The 20,391-nt window shown below is 39.1% G+C and overlaps 2 protein-coding genes across 3 annotated transcripts in view; one reads left to right on the top strand and one right to left on the bottom strand.

Annotated features, from left to right (window-relative positions):
* The first annotated feature begins 185 nt into the window (after positions 1 to 185).
* Positions 186 to 11,364, top strand: fbxo16 (F-box protein 16). Its single transcript, XM_034699486.1, has 9 exons — positions 186 to 980; positions 1,562 to 1,681; positions 3,546 to 3,581; positions 4,000 to 4,206; positions 4,375 to 4,539; positions 4,659 to 4,891; positions 6,434 to 6,536; positions 6,986 to 7,253; positions 10,206 to 11,364. Exons 2-9 carry the CDS (start codon positions 1,586 to 1,588, stop codon positions 10,262 to 10,264), a joined length of 1,167 nt encoding a protein of 388 aa, XP_034555377.1. The 5' UTR covers positions 186 to 980; positions 1,562 to 1,585; the 3' UTR covers positions 10,265 to 11,364.
* fam49a (family with sequence similarity 49 member A) overlaps positions 10,834 to 20,391 on the bottom strand; it is a 49,800-nt gene continuing 40,242 nt past the window's right edge. For both annotated transcript variants that reach the window (XM_034699487.1, XM_034699488.1), the window contains exons 4-12: positions 18,651 to 18,772; positions 18,291 to 18,396; positions 16,085 to 16,221; positions 15,869 to 15,946; positions 15,463 to 15,579; positions 15,088 to 15,167; positions 13,603 to 13,729; positions 13,317 to 13,387; positions 10,834 to 12,998 (exon numbers count right to left, since the gene is read on the bottom strand). In XM_034699487.1, coding sequence (XP_034555378.1) covers positions 12,935 to 12,998; positions 13,317 to 13,387; positions 13,603 to 13,729; positions 15,088 to 15,167; positions 15,463 to 15,579; positions 15,869 to 15,946; positions 16,085 to 16,221; positions 18,291 to 18,396; positions 18,651 to 18,772 — 902 coding nt within the window. In that variant the 3' untranslated portion in view covers positions 10,834 to 12,934. The remainder of the gene's footprint in view (positions 12,999 to 13,316; positions 13,388 to 13,602; positions 13,730 to 15,087; positions 15,168 to 15,462; positions 15,580 to 15,868; positions 15,947 to 16,084; positions 16,222 to 18,290; positions 18,397 to 18,650; positions 18,773 to 20,391) is intronic.

Raw genomic sequence — 20,391 nt, 5'->3', positions numbered from 1 at the left:
TTTTTTGTTTTTATAATTTTTCCTTGTTTGCTTTGATTTGTGAAATAAATGAGAAAACCTTTTTTCCATTACATACTTTCTATAACTATTTTGAAGATGCCCTGGTTGGTTTCCGGTCTTGCGCAGTGTGTGTCTGTTTAACTTGATGGAGCTCTCCTTCTTATTGCACAGCAGGTTTTCTGTCTTCTTTGCGCGCAACCGCCCATCCGAGGACGAGCAGGCTTTCTGTGTTTGAATGAAAACTCGTCTTACTGGTGGCTCAGAGTTTTAAAGCGGTGCGTCTGCAGAGCTTGTCTAATGTTAGATCAGTGGACCAGTTGTAGGTTTAACCCAACTAATGAACTACCAGCGAGTCATTGCAAAGATAATATAATATAAGAGCCAATGCATTCATTGTTTACCCAATTGTCACTTCAGAAAGCTTTACACGTGGCTCACTACCTCTCCTGCTCGACGTTTATTTCCAAGTTTCAGACTTGCTGTATTTTTTTGTGAACAGTTTATAACAAAATATACGCAGTTGTATTAAATACAGATCAAATACAGAGCAATGTGTGGCCAATTCTAAAATGTGTAAATAAAATCTCTAATTTGAAACAAGTGAAGCCTCACATCTGTGAAACGTATTTCTGCAGCATCAGTGTATCAGAAGCAGATGGTCCTCTATCTGCAGTTGCATCGTCAGGCCTTCTGCAGCGCATTTGTCATCATTAGAGCCAGTGACGCCTTTACACTGCACACACTCCATTGTGGTTTGCTTTGTAGCACCCCCCTCTGTGTGTGACAGGCTGTGACAGCCAGTCCATGTATGGAGAGTGCACTTAGTGTTTCTATGGAGACCAGTAAACTGTGCAGAGGGAAATGGAAAGAAGAAAAGAAGAATTGGAGGAGTTGGGACACAAAAAGCATCCAGAGTATGCACACAGACAGAGTTTTTAGAAGTTGGATGTAATTCTTCTACCAGCAGAGGAGAGCTGATGGTGAGTGAATAACAGAGGAGTGTGTTGGAGTTCTGAGGAGGGACGGAAACTTATAAGACTGCAGGAAAGAAGTTGTTTTTAACTCTGAGTTTAACACCTTTTGGTTTGTTCACAACTTCTGTTTTAAAAAAATGCAGATTTGTGTATGGATCTTCGTTGTTTATGTTTTACATAAAACAGGACAGTACTATTACAGGCCTAAATATTGCAAAGACAGAGCAATAAGAAATACAGCGTCAATGAAAAGGCAAACCTGCACACATGCACCATGCTGTGTTGTGATTATTAGATAATATGTGACAAAACATAATGTTTATGGATTGTTTTCCCTTTTAACAGTCTAAAATGGTGTCAACATTATATATTGGTATTACTTATCAGACTTTGTACACCTAGAGTGATAAAAAAAGAGCTGGTAATATGTACCTTTATAAATAAGAAGGAGGCACAGCCTTGGAATGCTCCTAGGATCCTGTAGCAGCATGTAGTTCCGCTAATGTGAGAAGTAATTGCAAATCTGAAGACACACCTAACTGTGAGAAAATCGCCCCAGTGATGTAATGTGTGTTATCGTTCATCAGCTTTACTGAACCAACACATCAAAGATGCCAATTCAACCAAGGTCCTCTGCACACAACGCCAAGATGAAGACTGCACTGAGTACCTGGACTCCTCTGAACCACCCGCTGTCCAACAGCAAGGTCAGATCATCTACTCTTTAATATGAAATTAATACAAGATAGTTGTGTCCTAATGAAAAGGATTAGCACTCTTTGAGGAACCCAACCCCACCAGAAGCACCCTCGTTCAGGTGCCTTACTGATAAGTTACACAGCCTACCATATTTCCCTGCATTTATTCAAGCTCCAGAAAATGACATTGCTGATAACACCTACCCTACCACTTGGCCACTAATGGCCTCCATGCCCAACCTCAGATATAGATGGGTTGCCAGGTCAGACTGTATTCTTTACCTCCCCGACTTTCATGAGGGAGAGAGCAAAAAAGTGTAAATAGAAACACAGAGATGAGTCTGTAGGGAGATGTAAGGAAGACACAAAGGACGGCAGTGCCAGGGAAAGAAGCCTTATACGGGCTAATGCTCACCTCAGCCAGGTTAGGCTGTATACGCTGTACATCTCCCTACTCCTCTATTTTCATGCTCATTATGTTTGTCCCCTGGTAGTATTTATAGTCATCTTAATCCACTGACTCTCCTTGACCTCCTTGACCATCTTCAAACTCTTCCCATGCACTCCCTGTTCTCCCAGTAATGAGGTTGATCTATGAACATTACACTGTAAAATAAACTCCCAGCTGACTTGTAGACACTGAGTCAGTCCTCAGGTTAGTGGAAACAATTTAAGTTTCAACCAAATCTACCTGCATCTCCCAATCATTAGCACCTTTAGGTGGCCTGACTCAAGTCTTCTTGAAAGCCTGCCTCCTTTACATTTCTCTGAAACAGCTTAATCAGCCAAACAAGTCAGTCAGTTTTGAAGATGCAGCTTTTACTTGAGTAGAAGAAGCAGTCAGAAACCTTATTTTAGTACAGGTTTCAAAACCAAAGTGTAAAACCTCTAAAGTCTAAGTAGAAGTCCTCACACTGAAAATAATATGATAAGCAAAATAAAAAGTAATATTGATACAGCCCCTGAGACTGAGGTGTCAGCATTAGTTAGCATTACACCGATGAACCAGTGTGTAAGGGGCATTTTGCTGTAGGTTTGAGCACCTTATATGATGTTATGTCGTACACAGTTCAGTCATTCCCAACCTTGTTGTTGTACCTCCAGAAGGCTTCCAGATAAATCCAAGAGGTCTTTGTATATTTAACAGGACAAAAGGAAAAAACATTTAAACAAATCTTTATTTGTATTTTTATGAAATTCTGTATTTTTTTAACTGGATAATTGTATGATCTTTTAATGCTAACAACAACAAGCCCATCTGAAATATTTAATGGGTAAATGTCTTGATAACGTGATTCATTTCAAATGATTAGCTTCTAAATTTAAAAAAGTCCTGCACACTGTCCCACTTGCAAAACATACTGTATTTATTGCAGATGCAAATTAGCTCTAAGCTAACTATGCATAAAAGGGCAATATTTATGTTCAATATTGTACATGGTCCCTTCATAAATGAAATCTAAATAATAATAATGTTTCTGTCATAGACCTTCATCAGACAAACAGTTTGCAGAGAAAGGCAGAACAACTTAAAAAGGGTGTGGCTGCCAGTCTAGACCTAATCAATATCATAGCATCAGCTGAGGTAAATAAACAAAATAGAAAATGAAAAATCACATTCTTCTTACTAAATACAAAAATAACAACTAAAAATAAACAATCAAGCAAATAATTGTGAATTTATCAATTTGGATAAACAAAACAGATGTTTGACAATCAAAGGTAAAAAGTTGGAACTTGATAACCTTTCACCCCCTAGGAAAGTAATTAAGTCCAAAAAACACAGAAAAAAAAAATGGATAGCCTGGCACACATGATCAGTGATAATGAAGCTTTTTTGATTACTCGTCTTTATTACTCTCCTCTTTTTCAGGTGTTTGACGAAAGGAGAAACCTTCTGGCAAAGTGGGTAAGTTTAAAGCACAGAGATGGACAAAGATCAAATCTATGCAGTGCAGCATCTTTACTTTGCAGAGAGCTCTGTTGAAATCAAATAACATTTCTGCACACGTAGCCCACACTCCATTTTCAGTCCAGTGACATAAATCAACAACTGTTACAGTGTTCATTTCGTCTTTTTTTTACCTTCCACTCATTGCTTATGTTCTTTATCATCATTTTTCTCTCAATGTTGTACACTTATTGTCCATATAATCCATATATATTACATAGTTCTTACTCCTTACACATGTCCTATGTTTCTTCATCCCTGTATTCTGTATAAGAGCAACTGCAACGCCCAGATTTCATCCCAAGGATAAATAAAGTATTTCTGACTCTGATTCTAAATGCAAAGAGACTGTTCTACTCTTTCATCTCCTCATCAGTTTGTCAGGTGGTCTGACAGCCAGAGGAGGGCGGTGCTGCAGGACTTCATAATGAGCTGCTCCAAAAATCAGCTGATGTTCCTGAGCCTCAGTGTGAGCAGACGGCTCCCCCTGCAGGCCGCAGACTTCACCTGCCTGCTTCCCAGAGCCCTCAGCCTCTACCTCTTCTCCTTCCTCGACCCACGCAGTCTCTGTCGTTGTGCCCAGGTGAACACACACACACACACACACACACACACACACACACACACACACACACACACACACACACACACACACACACACGTACACACACATCGGCCACAGTACTTTCTTATGTCTATGAAACTGCTGCAACACTTGTTCACTCTGGGTGTTTTTCTCCTCTGTGTACAGGTGAGCTGGCACTGGAAGACCATCATGGAACTGGACCAGCTGTGGATGCCAAAGTGTGTGAGGCTTGGGTGGTGCATCAACTTCTCCCCCACACCGTTTGAGCAGGGCGTCTGGAAGAGACACTACATCCACACTGTGCAGGAGCTGCGACTCAAATACCTGCAGGTCCAGAGATCAGATCCAGAATCAAATGAATGGTCTAACATGGAGTTGCAGTTAAGGGCAGACAAACTTAATAACTTTGCAGGGATACTTGTACTAAATAGTCTATTTTCCACCTCCAGACTGCCTTTTACCAGCAGCAGTTGATCCATGTACATGCTCCACATGTATCAGACATCAGACATGAAGACAGTATGCAGCATCCAGAATCCAGCTCCCTGCATCTCAGAGGCATCTCCAGGAAGAAGCAGCAGTCTGCACCTCCACCATGGAGAGACTCTGACAGATATCCCAAAGACACACTACGCTTCAACTACCTGGACAACATGGATCCCACTGAACGAGCACTCGATGTGTAAGACTGTAGGGAACATGGGGAGGAAAGTAACCATTTACAAATTGTACAAGAAAAAATATACATGACTCATTCTGTAGAAACAAACAAATCAAATCACTCATCATGTTATTAACTGAAGTCAATAAGGAACAATGATTCTGGCTTAATGCTAATTATGGCCATAACACCAGCACACAGAGAACCTAACACTTAAAAACTACACAAAAAGCATTCCTGGCTTTTTACACAGTACATCAAAAAACCTCAGATAGGCAGATGACTTTTTTTTTTGATACTCTTCAGTTAATCTCCATCAACTCATATTCCTGACTTCAAAGAAAATATTAACAACTAAAAATTTAAAAATTCAGAAAATCAGAAACCTGCTTAGACCTCACACTATATGAGCTTTTCTTATACCAACTGTGGTTGTTCAGTTAACTTGAGATGACTTCCATTTCTCCTCAAACTGAAAAGACTGAACAGACGGGTCACCTGTTTGCCAAAAAAGGACTAAATCCACCAAAAACCAGCTATTACTGATTTCCCACACATCCTGTAATTCTACTGCTAACAACACTTACATACTGATGTTTAGCAGGTATAGGGTAACTACATGTGTTACTATTTATATCATTTAGAAAACTGTCCTATTAAAAAAGAAGAGGATTAGGGTCGCTGTAAAAAATATGATTTGGAGAGTGGGCAAGCAAAAAGAAAAAGAAAGGAGTATTATTTTTTTTTATTCTGAGAAAAAAGTCAGAATTAGATTTTTCGCGGAATTCTGACTTTAATCTCTATGGAAGAGGATTACTGTCATTGTAAAAGAAAAATTAAGGTGCAATATATATTTTTTATTAATCTCAGACCTCTGATTTTTTTTCTCAGAATTCTGACTTTACTCTCAGAATTAAAAATATATATATTGCATGTTTATTTTTTTCCAGTGGCCCTAATCCTCTTCCGTAAATCTCAGAATAAAAAAAAAATCACCTGAAAAAAATCGTATTTTGCTCGCCTGCCAACCAATAATTTTTTTTCGAGTTGCCCTAATCTTCCTCCGTGAAAAGAAGTAGAAGTGTTCCATTATGAAATGGCAGCAGGTTCGAAGTTGTAATGGGATTCAGTGTGTTACAAAGACGCATGCCTCTTTTTCAATAGGTCTTTGTCGCTGCAGACGCACTCACATGATGTGGTGATTTTATTTCGAGTTTTGAGAAGATGGTATGCTTCAGCGGCATACATTTACAATATGTTACATTACATATATATATATAGAGGAACATTTTACAATATTCAGATATTTTATAAATTATATTTTAAGAAATGTAGAGTGGCAGAACCTCATTTAAAATCTGCACTCAGTGACTTTTTGTGGTCTTAAAAAAACTCTTTCAAATGCAGCTTTCAAATATGTGATGTTTCATATTGACTACAAAATCTCCCTTAAATACATGTTAAAACAGATGTAAAGTTTGTAGAGTAATTTCACATGTTACTTGCTGCTTAACTTCTGAAGTGTCCTTGTTATGTTTCTCCTGACTGGATTGTCTCCCACAGACAAATGAAAATCCGAGCCTCCACAAACACGGGGAGGCCTACCGATGTGAGCAAGAGATCGATCTCTGAGACAAACTACAAACTACGTAAAGCCAAATCAATGGTAAACCACTCTCCATTCATCATCAGTACCACTAGCCCACTGTGACAGTGACCTCCTTCACTGTTTCAAAGGGAGCCAAAAATGTGGGGGATCCTCTGGGGACTCTGCAACCAGCAAGCATCATGTATTATGGAGCAGCATTTACACACAGATACATGTTAATGATGAGCAGGGAGAGAGGGGGCTGACAGCGGGGGGAAGCCAAATTATGCTGATGAGGGGTTTGAGGGAGGGGAGAGGGAAGGGTGAAATGGAGGACACTGTGTCATTTATTATTCTGGCTTTGGTGAATTCATTACCAATTTATGTCTCTGTCTGGGTACGAGAGCTCACACAAAATACTAAATGTACTCTCTAAATCTTGAATTTACAGTATTATCATTTTACCAAAGGTTTGGTGACTAAAGTAAACTCAGTTCCTGTTAAACTTCATCTTTCTCCTCCTTTAGATGTTCCTTAACTCTAACAGCAGACCCCAACATCCTCTCCCCCCTCCTCCTCCTCCTCCTCCTCCTCCTCCTCCCCATGAGACTAAATCTCGACCGTCTTGGGCAGCTTGCCTTCATGACCACCCAGTCACCAAGGAGACCACCAAGAGCATGGTGGACCTGGCCCAGTGGAATGCTGGGATATGTCCCCGGCCTGTGAGGACAGTGGTGCCTCGTCTGAGTGTGGAGGCGCTCAGGGCTTCCCAGCGCTCTCACCGGAGTGTTCCCAGTAAGTAATCCCAGCTCCTGCACTCCTCACGGCTGAATATGATGAAACCATGCAGCAAGAAATGTATTCAGGACAAATTATGAGTTTAAAACGACTGAATGTGCAAGAAAAGTTACACACTGTAGTTTGTGACCCTGTTTAGAATTTTTTTGTCTTGGTACTGAATCCTGAATGAAGTGAATTATTTATCCTGAGCGGTTTAGTTGATAAAGGCAAAGCAGTAGAAGTAAGGCAGATGAATGAGTCATTTTAAAAATCACCATTAAAGGCTGAATTAAGTTAATTGGGATGAATCACATTTTTACTGCATTTTTAAAATCCCATTATTTTACTTTTCAAAACAGTTTTTGTATTCCATATTAACAAATCTTAGCAATACATGCCAACCTGAAGAAGTCCCTCCCAAAACTTCCACAGTGTTGATTGGTCTGCAGTCTGTTGCCACCCATCACCCATTTAGCAAGCTTCTTCTTCTGTTTAGTTTCATCCTCAGGTCTGTGATGATTCTCACACTCCAAAGTAGAGCACTGCCGGCTTGTTCCCACTGATATCAACTCAATTCAATTTGAACAACATTATTAATCCCTCTAGGGGCAATTGGTATGGAGCAGCTTGTGAAAAAATCCAAACAGAGACATATGGACAACAATGAATTGAACACAGGAGCTACAGTATACTACTGGTATCAAACAGACTGATAAGAAATGGATTGGAAGGATACAATCAATAAAAGATCAGTATGATAAGAGATAAAAGAGTCAGTTCCCCTCTATGCTTAGCTAGCTGTTAACTCAAACTCAAAGAACTTCAGGGATATTGAACTCTGTTTGACATAAAGTCCATTTTACTTTGAACTTGTCAGCTGAGCTGTGTTGGAGTCTTTTTTTTTTAAAGTGAAATGTGCAGTTCAAAAGTGGTGTCATTATTTTTAATTACAGCAGCAGCAGGAGGCAGGAAGAAGCTGCAGCAGCTCAACTAGGTTGTGCCAAAAGGGACAAAACTGGCAAGCAATTCAAAAACATTTAATTAATTACTCCCCCCTGTTTTTTAAATTTTATTTATTGAGCTGAAACAAAAGTAGAGGCTATCATTCTGGGTTGAGATGGAGCATGTTTGTGCCAGAACCACTCACACAGTTCACACTCTTTTACTTTATAAATACCTTCTGCAGCGAATTTTGTTTGTTAGTGTTTGTTTGTCTGAAATAGTCCTCCTGGACTCTGGGGGAAAGAGGACGGCCTTTCTATAAAAAATATTTCCTGAAGTATTTATATCTATACATCAGAGGTTAGTGGGTCAGAGTTCAGATATTTCCTCATCATTTCTGTTCCAAGATTCCAACTAGCAAATAACACATCACCCATTCTCACTGTGTTGCATGTAAATTGAATTTCAACTCCAAATATAATTTTAATATGTTTATGGACTTCCAGCCAATAAGGCACAACTGTGGAAAGCATTGTGGTGGTTGGTATCATTTATCCCAAATAGCCTCCAAAATTGTCTATCACCAGGTTTTCAGTAATATATATTAAACAGTCTTAAATGAGATCACAGTATGCACAGAAGCTGCTTTATTGAGTTTGTGTTAACAATATGTTTGTTCAAAATATCTCAGTTTAGTACCTGACATTTTCTCTGGTTTATATTTTGTTTGACAAACATTATTTTGGTTAAATAGAGATATTTCTAATACCAAAACTATGAAATGACATCAAGTTTGAATTTACACTGTTTTCTGACCCATGGCCTCTTTAAAAAATACTGACATCTATAGTATTCTATTGTCAAGTACTTCTACTATAGCTGTAGTTTTACACAAAGCAGTTATATTAATACAGCACATATTTAAGAAAATGTTTCTTAATGCAAATTCAGGATTCTGCTTTCCAATTTGACAAAAAGTTCTCGAGGACAGCACTCCAAAAAATATTATTTGATTTGTCTTCTATATTCCTGCACAGACGCTTTGAGCTGTTGCCCTTTAGGTGGCTTCAGGTAAAAACCTGAAATGGTCTCAGGCAGGTGACCCCTGTTAGTCATCAGGCTGAGGCAATAGACATTTCAGAAAGGTTAGGTGTGGTGTGTTACTAACTTGTCTCAGAGGACATGGAACTACTGACACTAATAAAGATTAGTACACACACACACACACACACACACACACACACACACACACACACACACACACACACACACACACACACACACACACACACACACACACACACACACACACAAACATTAACATACTGTATGTTCCTCTGTGTTTCTATGTATTGAAAAAACAGCATGAAAATTGAATCCTATGTATCTGAGATCTGCTGCTGTGTGGTTGTGGCTGTTCAGATCTCTAGCCACAGAGGATTTTACACCACAATTGCGAGTGGAAAGTTTGTGTTCACAGATTCTTCATTCAGGCTTCGTTTTTTCCTCATAGTAAAGGTCACATGAGCATTTTAACAAATGCACAACACATTTAGTATGACGTGTTATTCATTCTCTAACTTCACTGTTGTCTGTAGTCTTAGGTAGTGAAAGTGATTGTCTCTAATCAGATCATGAGTGCAGTTATAACAGGGAAGTTACTTTATGGGACTTTTAACAAGAAATGACCAGATGATTTTTGATAAATCAGATCTCACAGGATTGTTTCACAGGTCAGGCGGCCTTTTGAAGAAAAATGTGGGCCGGGCCTAAAATGCCCCGCTCAGTACAGGATCCATTCTTACAATGTACCAGAATTTATTTTCAACCTCTCTGACTGTATGTGGAGACCAGTGAGACTGAAGTTAGAAGAACCTTTTGATTTATGTTTTAACAAACGACATCTGGGAACAGGATGAGCTCAGTGTTGTAACCTCAGGTATTAGGTTAAGCAGGTTTCTTGATGTACTAACTTTTCATTTTGAACCCAAAGGGGACATGAACTAAACTTTCAATCAATTACAGGTGAACCGCTGTTTCAGACATGGACTGTGCCGACCTCACACATTCAAGATACACGGTGAAGTATGTCGCCACCATCAGGAGAACATCAGTACTGCAGCCCGAGGACAAGATTCAGAGCATCTGCTCCTATCTGGAGTGGTTCAGTTTATCATGCACTTGTGGTGCATTAATCACTGCAGTTCTTGTGTGCGCATAGAGCTGAACTGAGATAAAAAGAGAGCTGAAATGGATGATGTGTTTTAAACTTTAGACTTGAGTTTACACTTGGAATAAAGAGCCAATTTAAAAAAAACATGTTAAACAAGGATGTCCAACATTTAAATATAGTATGGGGCTTAATTTCAAGACTTTTACAATGTGTTTCCTTTTTTTACTGCAATTATTGTTTGATAATTGGGTCTTGAATGTGTTTGTATCTTATGTATTTTCACACAGTCCTGCTGTTTCAATGTTGCTAACAAAAGCAGCAACTAGCCATCAAAAGGCAGTCAGAATATAAAAAGAAGACTCTTAAACAGGATACATTTAAGTTTGAGACAAACTACATTATGGGCGTCAGGTGAGGACAGTATAATAAGCCGGCACTAAGTGTGTGTCACATGTTGTAAATAAGAAGAACAAAAGTATATTTATAAGAAATGTACCACCTTTATTATCCAATCCACACATACCATTCAATTTGCAATACAAAGCCAAAGCATCTTATATAAACATGAGTCTGGACTCCAAAAATATTAAACACAGCTGTCAGTTTCAGACAGCTCTCAGGATTCAAAACAACATCTTGCATACAACACACAGTAGCATATCTGTGGCACAGAGGGAAGCGTCGTGTACATCAATCCTGACAGAAGATTTGTCTCTCTCCTTTAAAGCAACTTCAGTCAGATAGGAAATATCAATATCATGCATACACCTCGCTCCGAGTCCCGCCCATGTACAGTTTTCACTTATTGCATATAAAACATTGCATTCAAAGTATGGCTCACACACATGAATATATTACTAAATACAAGAGGGAAGAAACAAACTTAAAGAAGAGTGAATACCTTACATGTTACTTCAATGTCAACCAAATGACTGTTAATGTATTCATGAGAGTGGATCTGTAAATGTCCTGTTTGACTTCTGGGTGAAATAAAAGTACTTCCTGTTGTGAGTGAAGAATATTAATAATGTCTTAACATGTCTCACAGGTCTTTAAGGCAATGTGCTCCATGGTAGGCCACGGACACTCCCATGTTCTCAGATCACAGAGGTGATGGTTGTGTAGAGTGGGTAGGTTGTAAAAGTCAGATGCTAAAAAAGTATCTGAAGGAATCTGCTGTTAGATTTTAGACCACTGTACTGAAATTAAATTTGACTTAAAGCAGTTTACAACAGTCACAAATGAGATTGTCCAACCTTCTGAGCAAGTCAGTCTGAGTCTGTGGAAGCTGCTGCTGCACATCATACATGAACATTAAGAAGTGTCAGGTTAGAACAATAGAGGAGGATGTCATCAGCACACAATAGATTCTCATAAGTGCTCGATGATTGATAAGCCACTTCAGGATTCCCATTTAAGGCATTTTTAAACAGTCGTTTTGAGGGTGTGAAATAATCTGATGGACTAAAAGTTTACCAGAATACATGAACTGAAATTTATGGTTTAGCACACCAACAATCCCAAAACTGAGATAAAAAAAAAGAGCTTAGTCACACCAGTGAGACGAGGTGAGTTATTCCTTCAGCCTATTTGTGAACAAAGGGGTAAAATGACTTTGGAAATCTTAGGGAGCGGCATTTAAAAACACACCTCTTTCTGTAACCTTGCTCTGCAAAGAAGCACATACCCTTCGTTTGGAATAAAACATTTTGATGTTTAATACAAAAGCCACAGAAAGCCATTAAAAACATGGTGAACATGAACGATCATTCAGAGCATGGCCACAGAACAGTCTGATAAAACACTGAGTGGGTTGATTGGGTTCATGTTCCGTCATCACACAGCAACACTGACATACTGGATCTTACTCAATGTGCTTCCAAGTTTAATGTTCACAGTGGGTTTTTTGAAACAGTTGTAAAAAGGTTGGAGTGTGAAAAAAAAAATACAAAATACAACAGCTGAGTGTAAAAAGAGAAAACACTAATGCTTTGAGCAAAACGTACACACCAATCAATCCCTTATCTGCTCTCAATAGTTAGCCCTTCACTGCAACAGAATGTGCATTTTAACATCGCTTGATTTCTTCTGCTTAACTTAAATAAGTGAAAACAAAGACACAACTTCTTCTCTTGAAATATTATGTAATACAAACAAGAACCTCTGAAAGTAAAATGTTAACTTTATAAGAATCAGATTAATTTATAGTTTGATTTTGAATAAACCTGATCATTAACTTCTTTCATTGTCAAAGAAAAGATTGAAAAGATTCATTAAGGCCATTTTATGCTGCCTTGTTCATTTATTTCCAAGTGCTGCTTCCAAAGTGTCATCACATAAGGCTGGTGGGTATCCATTGTGCTTTGACAGCTGCTAACGGTCGAGGCAATTCATGTGAAGCGTTCAGATTGTGGTTTTCTTTACAAAGTAGAGGATGCAGGTTTTAATCGCGTGGAGGGAATGACTATGCAAATACACACAAGTATTAACACCGAGTCTTTTTAAATATTGTAAACATTTACATCTTATTTGAGGTCAGAGCATTGATCCTCTTCATATCTATTTATAACAAAAAGAAACATTACTGGAGCATCGTCCGGATGTTCTTTGGAGTGGACTCGTCGTTCAGGTGTTTTGTGGTGAATCTGAGGAGGAAAGAAAACAACAACACTGCTGTTTAAGGGGAGAGACTGTAAACAATGAAACATCAAACATCTCATGCCAAGAGATCTGACTTCAAGTCAAGTAATGTCATGTTTATAGAAATAATAATAGACCAATTGAGAGACTCTGTGTGCAAAGGGGAGCAAGGATTTTATAGTCAACATATTAAACAAAGCATAAAGTGAATAAAATAAACTGTGAATCAATATTTCACTCAAAAAAGGGAAGTAGAAAGCACTAAATGATACATTCACTTATAATCGTGCCATCCCAAAGCTGAGAGATTGTATTTGACCTACTTGAGGGCATTTAGGAGGCCTTCCACGTTGTCTGCCGGCTGGTCCTTGAGGACTTTTATGCATCCTTTCATCTGAGAGGAAACGGACACAGTCAGCAACTCAAGAGCTGTATCACAAACCTCCTCCACAGCGACACTGCGTTTATGAAGTTTAAATCACGTACAGATGTGTGTTTGTGTGTGTGTGTGTGTGTGTGTGTGTGTGTGTGTGTGTGTGTGTGTGTGTGTGTGTGTGTGTGTGTGTGTGTGTGTGTGTGTGTGTGTGTGTGTGTGTGTGTGTGTCTTACATCTATCTTGGAGGACTTGTTGAAAGCACCGTTGGGGTGGACGTGGTCGTAAAGGATGATGACTCCGACCATGACCCTCATGCAAAACAGGAGTGTGTCCTCGCTGCTGAAACGACTTGAATATTCCCTGAACACACAGGAGGAGGAGGAGAAGGAGGGGAGGATTAGAGAAGAATCAAGACATGAGAAATGTTTAAATCTGCATTACTTTATTTAAATATATTCAGCAGTGGCATGTTTGTAGCGTGTTAGCGTCTTGACCTTCTGTTTAACTCATACCGGGATATTTGTATGCTAAGGTTCTGTTCTCTCTCCCGCCCTGAGGATGGTAAAGGCGAAGAAACTTCCCACTGATGGTTTGAAAGTGTAAAAAGTAACAGAGAGGTTCTTGGATTTATTGTTCTAGACAATAAACGCCTGCAGCTCGTTAAGTCCAACAGTAAACTGGTTGGACGCCACAAGTTAACACCACACTGAGCAGTGCTGCCTTCAGGGAATCACTTGACAAATGCATGCCAGTTAGTTTTCACTATTTTCTGACATGATTGTGATTTAATGTTGACATTTTCTTTTCAGATTTTCTGCATTTCTTTATGCAGGAATTTGAATCCCTGGTTAGTTCACTGCTGCAGTTAAGAGGTTTCTTGTTGAAGAGTAATTCCTGTTGGTTTTGAGGATTTACTCACCAAACTGCAGGTACACATGTACAATTTTTTAAGAAACAATGATTGAGTCATTTTAAATGTATATGTTGCCAAAACACAACTCCAAGTCATTCGATAATCACTTGTATCTATTCGGTGATTATTCTAGTCAACACTAAATGTAACCTTAAACACTTCAAGGGAGGGACACACGTCCAGTTAACGGTCCGTTTGTGTGGCAGTGTCGTTAACCAGCACCTGGACAAGGTGCTGCTTGCAGCGGGCACTGGCACCTTCTATCTCGACCTTTATGCAGTGTTTCTGTGACGCAGCAGCGTGGCATGTATGTTTTTTACTTTTTACAGCCATGCTCAGTCTCAGTCATTTTTCTCTGTTTCTGAATCTCAAACCACTATACACGTATTTCCAGTGACTGTCATTTTCTTCTTCTTTTGCTATTTAATGCAGTTACCATTCTTCTCCTCCTGTTACTTAAAGTAGGCTAGCAAGCAGCTTGAAGACGCTCTATAACTACCATCTGCCGGGAATTCTGTATAACGACCAGGCACCGGTGAACACAATTCGTGCATTTATATCATGTCCCATCCATAACTGGTATTGGATCAGATCAAATCAAAATATGTATCCGTCAAAACCAAAGCCCAGAAATCAGCATCCAGACTAAAAAGGACTTCAAAGTTGGATCTGCATGGGTATAAACACTGACCTCCATCAAAGTATGTGAAGTATTTATGATAGAGTACAGGAAGTATGCATCACTCGAAAAGTTACGACATGTGAACATCACATGACTCCATGTGTATGTATGTGTAGGACTCACGGTGTCTCCAGCATGACTTTACAGACGCTGGCCATGGTGCTGAGACAGTCTGTCGTGTTCTCCAGAGGAAGAGTCTTGTTCTACCAAACACATTAAAACCATTGTTTATTGAACAACACTACTTTATTGAAAGATGAATTAGCTGTTGACACATGATGATGTGATTTCTGACATTTAACAAGAAACTATATTTTTCATTTGAAAAGTTAAATCAGCCCGTCACTATTTTAGATTAATATGCAACAACTTAAGGCCTGTGCTAGAGCCATGTGATTCAAATATGTCTCCTTCTCTTATTTAAGGTAATGAAGTCACATTTGTACAACTCTTCAAAGTCAGACAATAACACTGGTAGTTGTGATGCAGTTGTAATACCTCTGTGACGAAGTTTGTGGTTGCGTTGCTGAGTGTCTTCAGCATGGGTGTGGCCTCAGCGTAGAACAGAGACATCCTGTTGGCCATCTCGTTGTTGACTTCACTTTCAATATCCAACTGTAAGAGCAGAAAGACGTAACATAAATAAACAAGTTATGAGGAGGGATGCAGAGTCCCAGTTATTCAATCTCTGGGACTATGACCCTCCACTGTGCTCAGTTTGGCCCGTTTGTGGAGTCTGATGTTACATGACTCACACAAAAGTGAAGGCCATCTTTTGCCTGTGTTGTCTGAGTCCTCTTTTGGACTAAGACAGCACTGTTAATACTAAACACAGGACTATAAGACTTAAATATCTCTTACTTTTACAAATGTAAAATAATGTGACATTCTCTGAACCACTCACATTCATGTTGTTTATTCTGTTTCGACTGATGGTTCTTCTGTAGTAACTGAAGTCATTCTGGATGGCGGGGATTCTCATCTGAGGAGAGCAGGACAACAGTCAAAGCTTACACTATATAATTCACCATCATATAAAAGTCTACTAGTATGACGTCAAAGTATCTGAAACTGTATGCTGTTTAAAAGTACGAGTATGCTGCTGGTATTTCCCACAGACCTTGAGCTCATCGAAGCGCAGAGTGAAGTGGAGGATCTCAGCAAACTGTTTAGCCAGGGCCTGCTCCCTCTCCAGGTGCTGAGTGGGCGTAAAGGGCGGACAGGTCAAGCACTCCAACAAACTCTGCAGGGCCTTTTCTGCTCACAGAAACACAGAAAGACACACAGACACAGAAACACGGACGAGAGGTCAGCTGGTGCACGAGTGTTCAGTCCCTCCTTCTAACAGAATGCACATTACTGACATGACAGAAGAAAAGATGTCAACAATTTTGCAAATGATCAGACTTGAAGTTTGAGAAAATTCTATTTTTCTTTTGATAACTGAATATATATAACTATATATTGATAACTATATATAATATATGTTTTTCTCCACTTTATTACTTTTTTTCTAGCATCAACACAAATGTGTAAGATCGTATAAAAATTTACAGACAAATACTTAAAGCTTTTAAAGGGTAAATATATTTATCTAAAAACAACCTTAGTGATAGCAGTCAACATCTTCAAAAATAGTGACTTTTCCTTCTTACTGTAACCAGGAAAGAGCTTCAATACAACGGGCAAGTTTTGACTTTGTCATGATGAACCAAGGGGAAAAATATGCCATATGCATTTGTCAAGTTCTGACACTTGCTCCCTTAAAATTGGGCTTGATAAATGTCTGATCAGTTTCCACTAAATCCTTCGTTTCTAATGACCTTATTAAGACTTACTGCTTAGTGTGTTTTTTAATTACCTCGTCCTGGCTCATTCCTAATGATACTATCTCCTTAATTGAGGCTGTCCCGTCTAATTACTCACATCTCAATTCGCCCCGGTTGTAAGGTTGAGGTGGTGGCATTGCTATCGTTCAAAGAAATGTTTTTAAGTGCTCTATTTTGTCCTTTTGTCCTCCTCCTTAAAAGCTTTTTAATTTCTGGCCCTGCACCTTTGCTTTGTATACTGTAACAGTAGAACGGCCAAACTTAATGGCTCTATAACTGGATTTTCGGAACTCCTCTTTCTTGTGATACCTAGTTTTAATTCTTGGTGATTTCAATATCCCCTCCATCTCTCTTTATGTTGCCTCAGATACAAGGGCCATACCTTGTATCTGGATGAATATCATGGAATATATTGTCTCAGATCACAAAGCTGTGATGTTTAGCTTTTCCCTCCCACTGGTAGGCATTGTGTTTGTATTCTCACATGTTCTTACTGCTGACTCTGACCTTGAAAATACCCTTTTTTTTTAGCATCAGCTTTCTAGAGTTAAATAACATTTATGATTTAATTACTCACACAGGGTCATTCATGGCTTTATTTTGTCCCGCTTGGACTTCTGTAATGCCCTATATTCAGGTATATCTCAGGTTTCTGTTCACCGCCTTTAGTTGGTTCAGAACGCTGCAGCTTGACTTATCACGGGCTCAAGCAAAAAACAGAACACACCCAATCCTGGCCTCTTTACACTGGCATCCTGTACATTTTCATATTGATGTTATATCTTTATTGCAAGCTTTTAAAGCTCTCTCAGTAAATCATTGACCCTCTTACCCTATATGAGCATGTGTGCCCTCTCAGATCAGCTGATGTGTGTTTGCTGGTTGTACCCAGAGCTTGTTTGGGGACTAAGGGCTATCAGGCTTTTGCAGTACAGACTCTCAAAGTCTGGATTGATCTACCTGCTGAAATCTGGCATGCTAAATCTGTTTCTTCCTTTCTTTTCTATTTGTCTTTATAAAGGCATATATATCTGTCGAGGCAGATGTGTGTCTAACATGAGTCTGGTCCTGCTGGAGGTTTCTACCTGTTAAAGGAAGTTTGTCCTTGCCACTGTAACTTGCTAAATGCTGCAAAGTGCTCTGCTCATGGTGGATTAAGATGAGATCAGACTGAGTCCTGTCTGTAAGATGGGACTGGATCTTGTCCTGTCTTGATGTTGGGTCTTTGTTAATAATAGAACATAGAGTACGGTCTTTTGCAGACCGGCTCTGTTTGTAAAGAGTCTATATATAATAAAGATTGATTGATTGATTTTGTTAATATGCATTTTATTGTTTTAAATTTTCTTGTATTCAAGTCGTTTGTAAAGCCCATTGTAGCTTTGTTAAGAAAAGTGTTATATAATTAAAGGATATTATTATAAAAAGAGAAAGAATTCTTCCTGTCTCTGGAAAAAAAAAAGATACTGAGACACTCTTCCCTTCAAAGCCCCATACCTAGTCTGAGAGAGAAACAGTAGAACTTCTTGAGTTTGATGACGAGCGGACACACTGAGTTCCAGGCTCGCTCCTGCAGCATGAAGTCATTTGGGTTTTGAATCGCCTGGAATGAACAAACACAAGAGAGGGAGCAGTCAGAAAACATCTCTGATCAGAAACATGATAAATATTAACATTTAACACAAGGCATCGGAACACATTTCATGACAGAGACGGTTTAACCAGCTTATAGAGTGTGACAGTAAGCATAATTCACCTTTTCTTATTATCATCATTGGTAACATTTACACAGTGTTTGTATTAATTGTTTAGAAGTTATGTTTGTGTTTGGTCGTGTGTGTGCGTGTATATTCGTACATCTCTGATCTCCTGGCCGGCTCCTTTGTACGCCTGCAGGCCGGATAGTATGCTCTCAGAGTCCTGGAGGACTGAGTTCACCTGGTTCCACACATCGCGCTCTCCTTCTGTCGGCTGTGCATCTAACACAAACACACACACACACACAAGCAAAATTAGGTACATGTACATGGGAGCACTCACACATATATATACAAACTTAAAAACAGTAGTTGCCTGATCTACCATCATCACAGTCAAGTCTCATACATATTAACAGACAACTTGGAGCTGATCGTTCTTCCTTTTTCACATCAAGTTTCTCTCAGAGTGAATAATCAATGGAGATAGATTATCAATGCAAATACAAACATTGATCTTCAAGTTAGTTTTCCAGCAACTTGATGTGAAAGGGGTTTCATCAAATGAATAAAACTAACAAAGTGTTTAATCATGACGAACACTCACTGGGGGAACATGGGCTTGTGTCCTGACTGTTTTTGTCATCACTTCTATGAAACTTTTTCTTCGGCGAGTACAAAAACAGTCAGCACAACGAACTGTGGGAACTGTGAGTCAAAGTTTCATACAGTACGTTCACATGAGTCCATCAATAGCCACCAATACTTGCTGCCTCGCTTATTCAAAGTGATGCCCTTCATTTGAAATGCAAACTACAGAGCTTGATCAAATCTGATGAGACTGGAGTTATGTTTGGAAGAATAAAACCCCCTACAGAGCAGCTTCACAACAGTGTCATTATCAAGCCTCCTTCATATCTTCAGCTCTGTAACTGAAGCTGGACACGTTTCCTGCATCAGAGTTTACATGAAGAAGTGAACACTGGAGAGAATCCAGAGTGTGAGCTCAGAGTGTATTTACAAGGCAGCAAGACTTCGAGGATGACTATTGAAGAACTACTTCAATGAAGAATGTGCAGTATGTGCTGAAAAACTAAAAGAGCTATTGTGAATATTTTTAAGTGTGTCTGTAATCTCTTGGACGACCATGAAGCTAGAGTAGAACCTGATTAATGCTAAAAATAAACAGGTTTCAAATATTTTAATCACAATATTCATATAATTTTAATGTGCAATCAAACTTGAATCATTAGCTTCTAAATAATCTAAACAGGCTCCACTGTACGCAGCCTCATCTGTAGTCAAAGTTTATGTTATCTGCATGGTCTCAGTTATTTATATTTCTCTGCAGGCATGAGCTTAGCTGGTGCTGCAGTGTGGAGGACATACCTCAATGTTTTCAGGGGCGGTTTATCGTCTAAAATATCATAATAGGACACTAAAGACTCTATGGTAAGAAGCTTTAGCTATTCATGAGCACAGAAAGAAGAAGAGCTCTAAAGGCAGAGCATCACTGACATTAAAACTTGGAGTCTGGAGTCTGTTTTGCATTTCAAAACCTTTCCACTTCCAACCTTTTCTCTCTCTGCAAAGTAAACAAAGCCTGAGCTTGGCTACATTGTGAGAGTGCTGAAATGCCTCTGTGGAGGCGTATTGTGTTTTCTGCTGTAGGAGGTTCAAGCAGAGAAAGGCCAAAGGAGATTTTTTCACTGTTAACATGAAGCCAATTTGACTATTGGATACAAACAGAAGGAAGCAGAGCAGTAATGCAGAGGATTTCATCTTTTCCTGCCATGAATGTTATCTATCCATCTGTGCTGAAATGACTCTGTGCAGTGACATGATATGCAGAACAGGAACAAGACAAAATGTAGACAAAACATTTTTTGAACAGTTTGAAT

The sequence above is a fragment of the Notolabrus celidotus genome, chromosome 13, assembly GCF_009762535.1.
Source record: "Notolabrus celidotus isolate fNotCel1 chromosome 13, fNotCel1.pri, whole genome shotgun sequence".
Taxonomy (NCBI): Eukaryota; Metazoa; Chordata; class Actinopteri; order Labriformes; family Labridae; genus Notolabrus; species Notolabrus celidotus.
The sequence above is the reverse complement of the archived record's forward strand: the minus strand, read 5'-3'. Positions and strand labels throughout refer to the sequence as shown.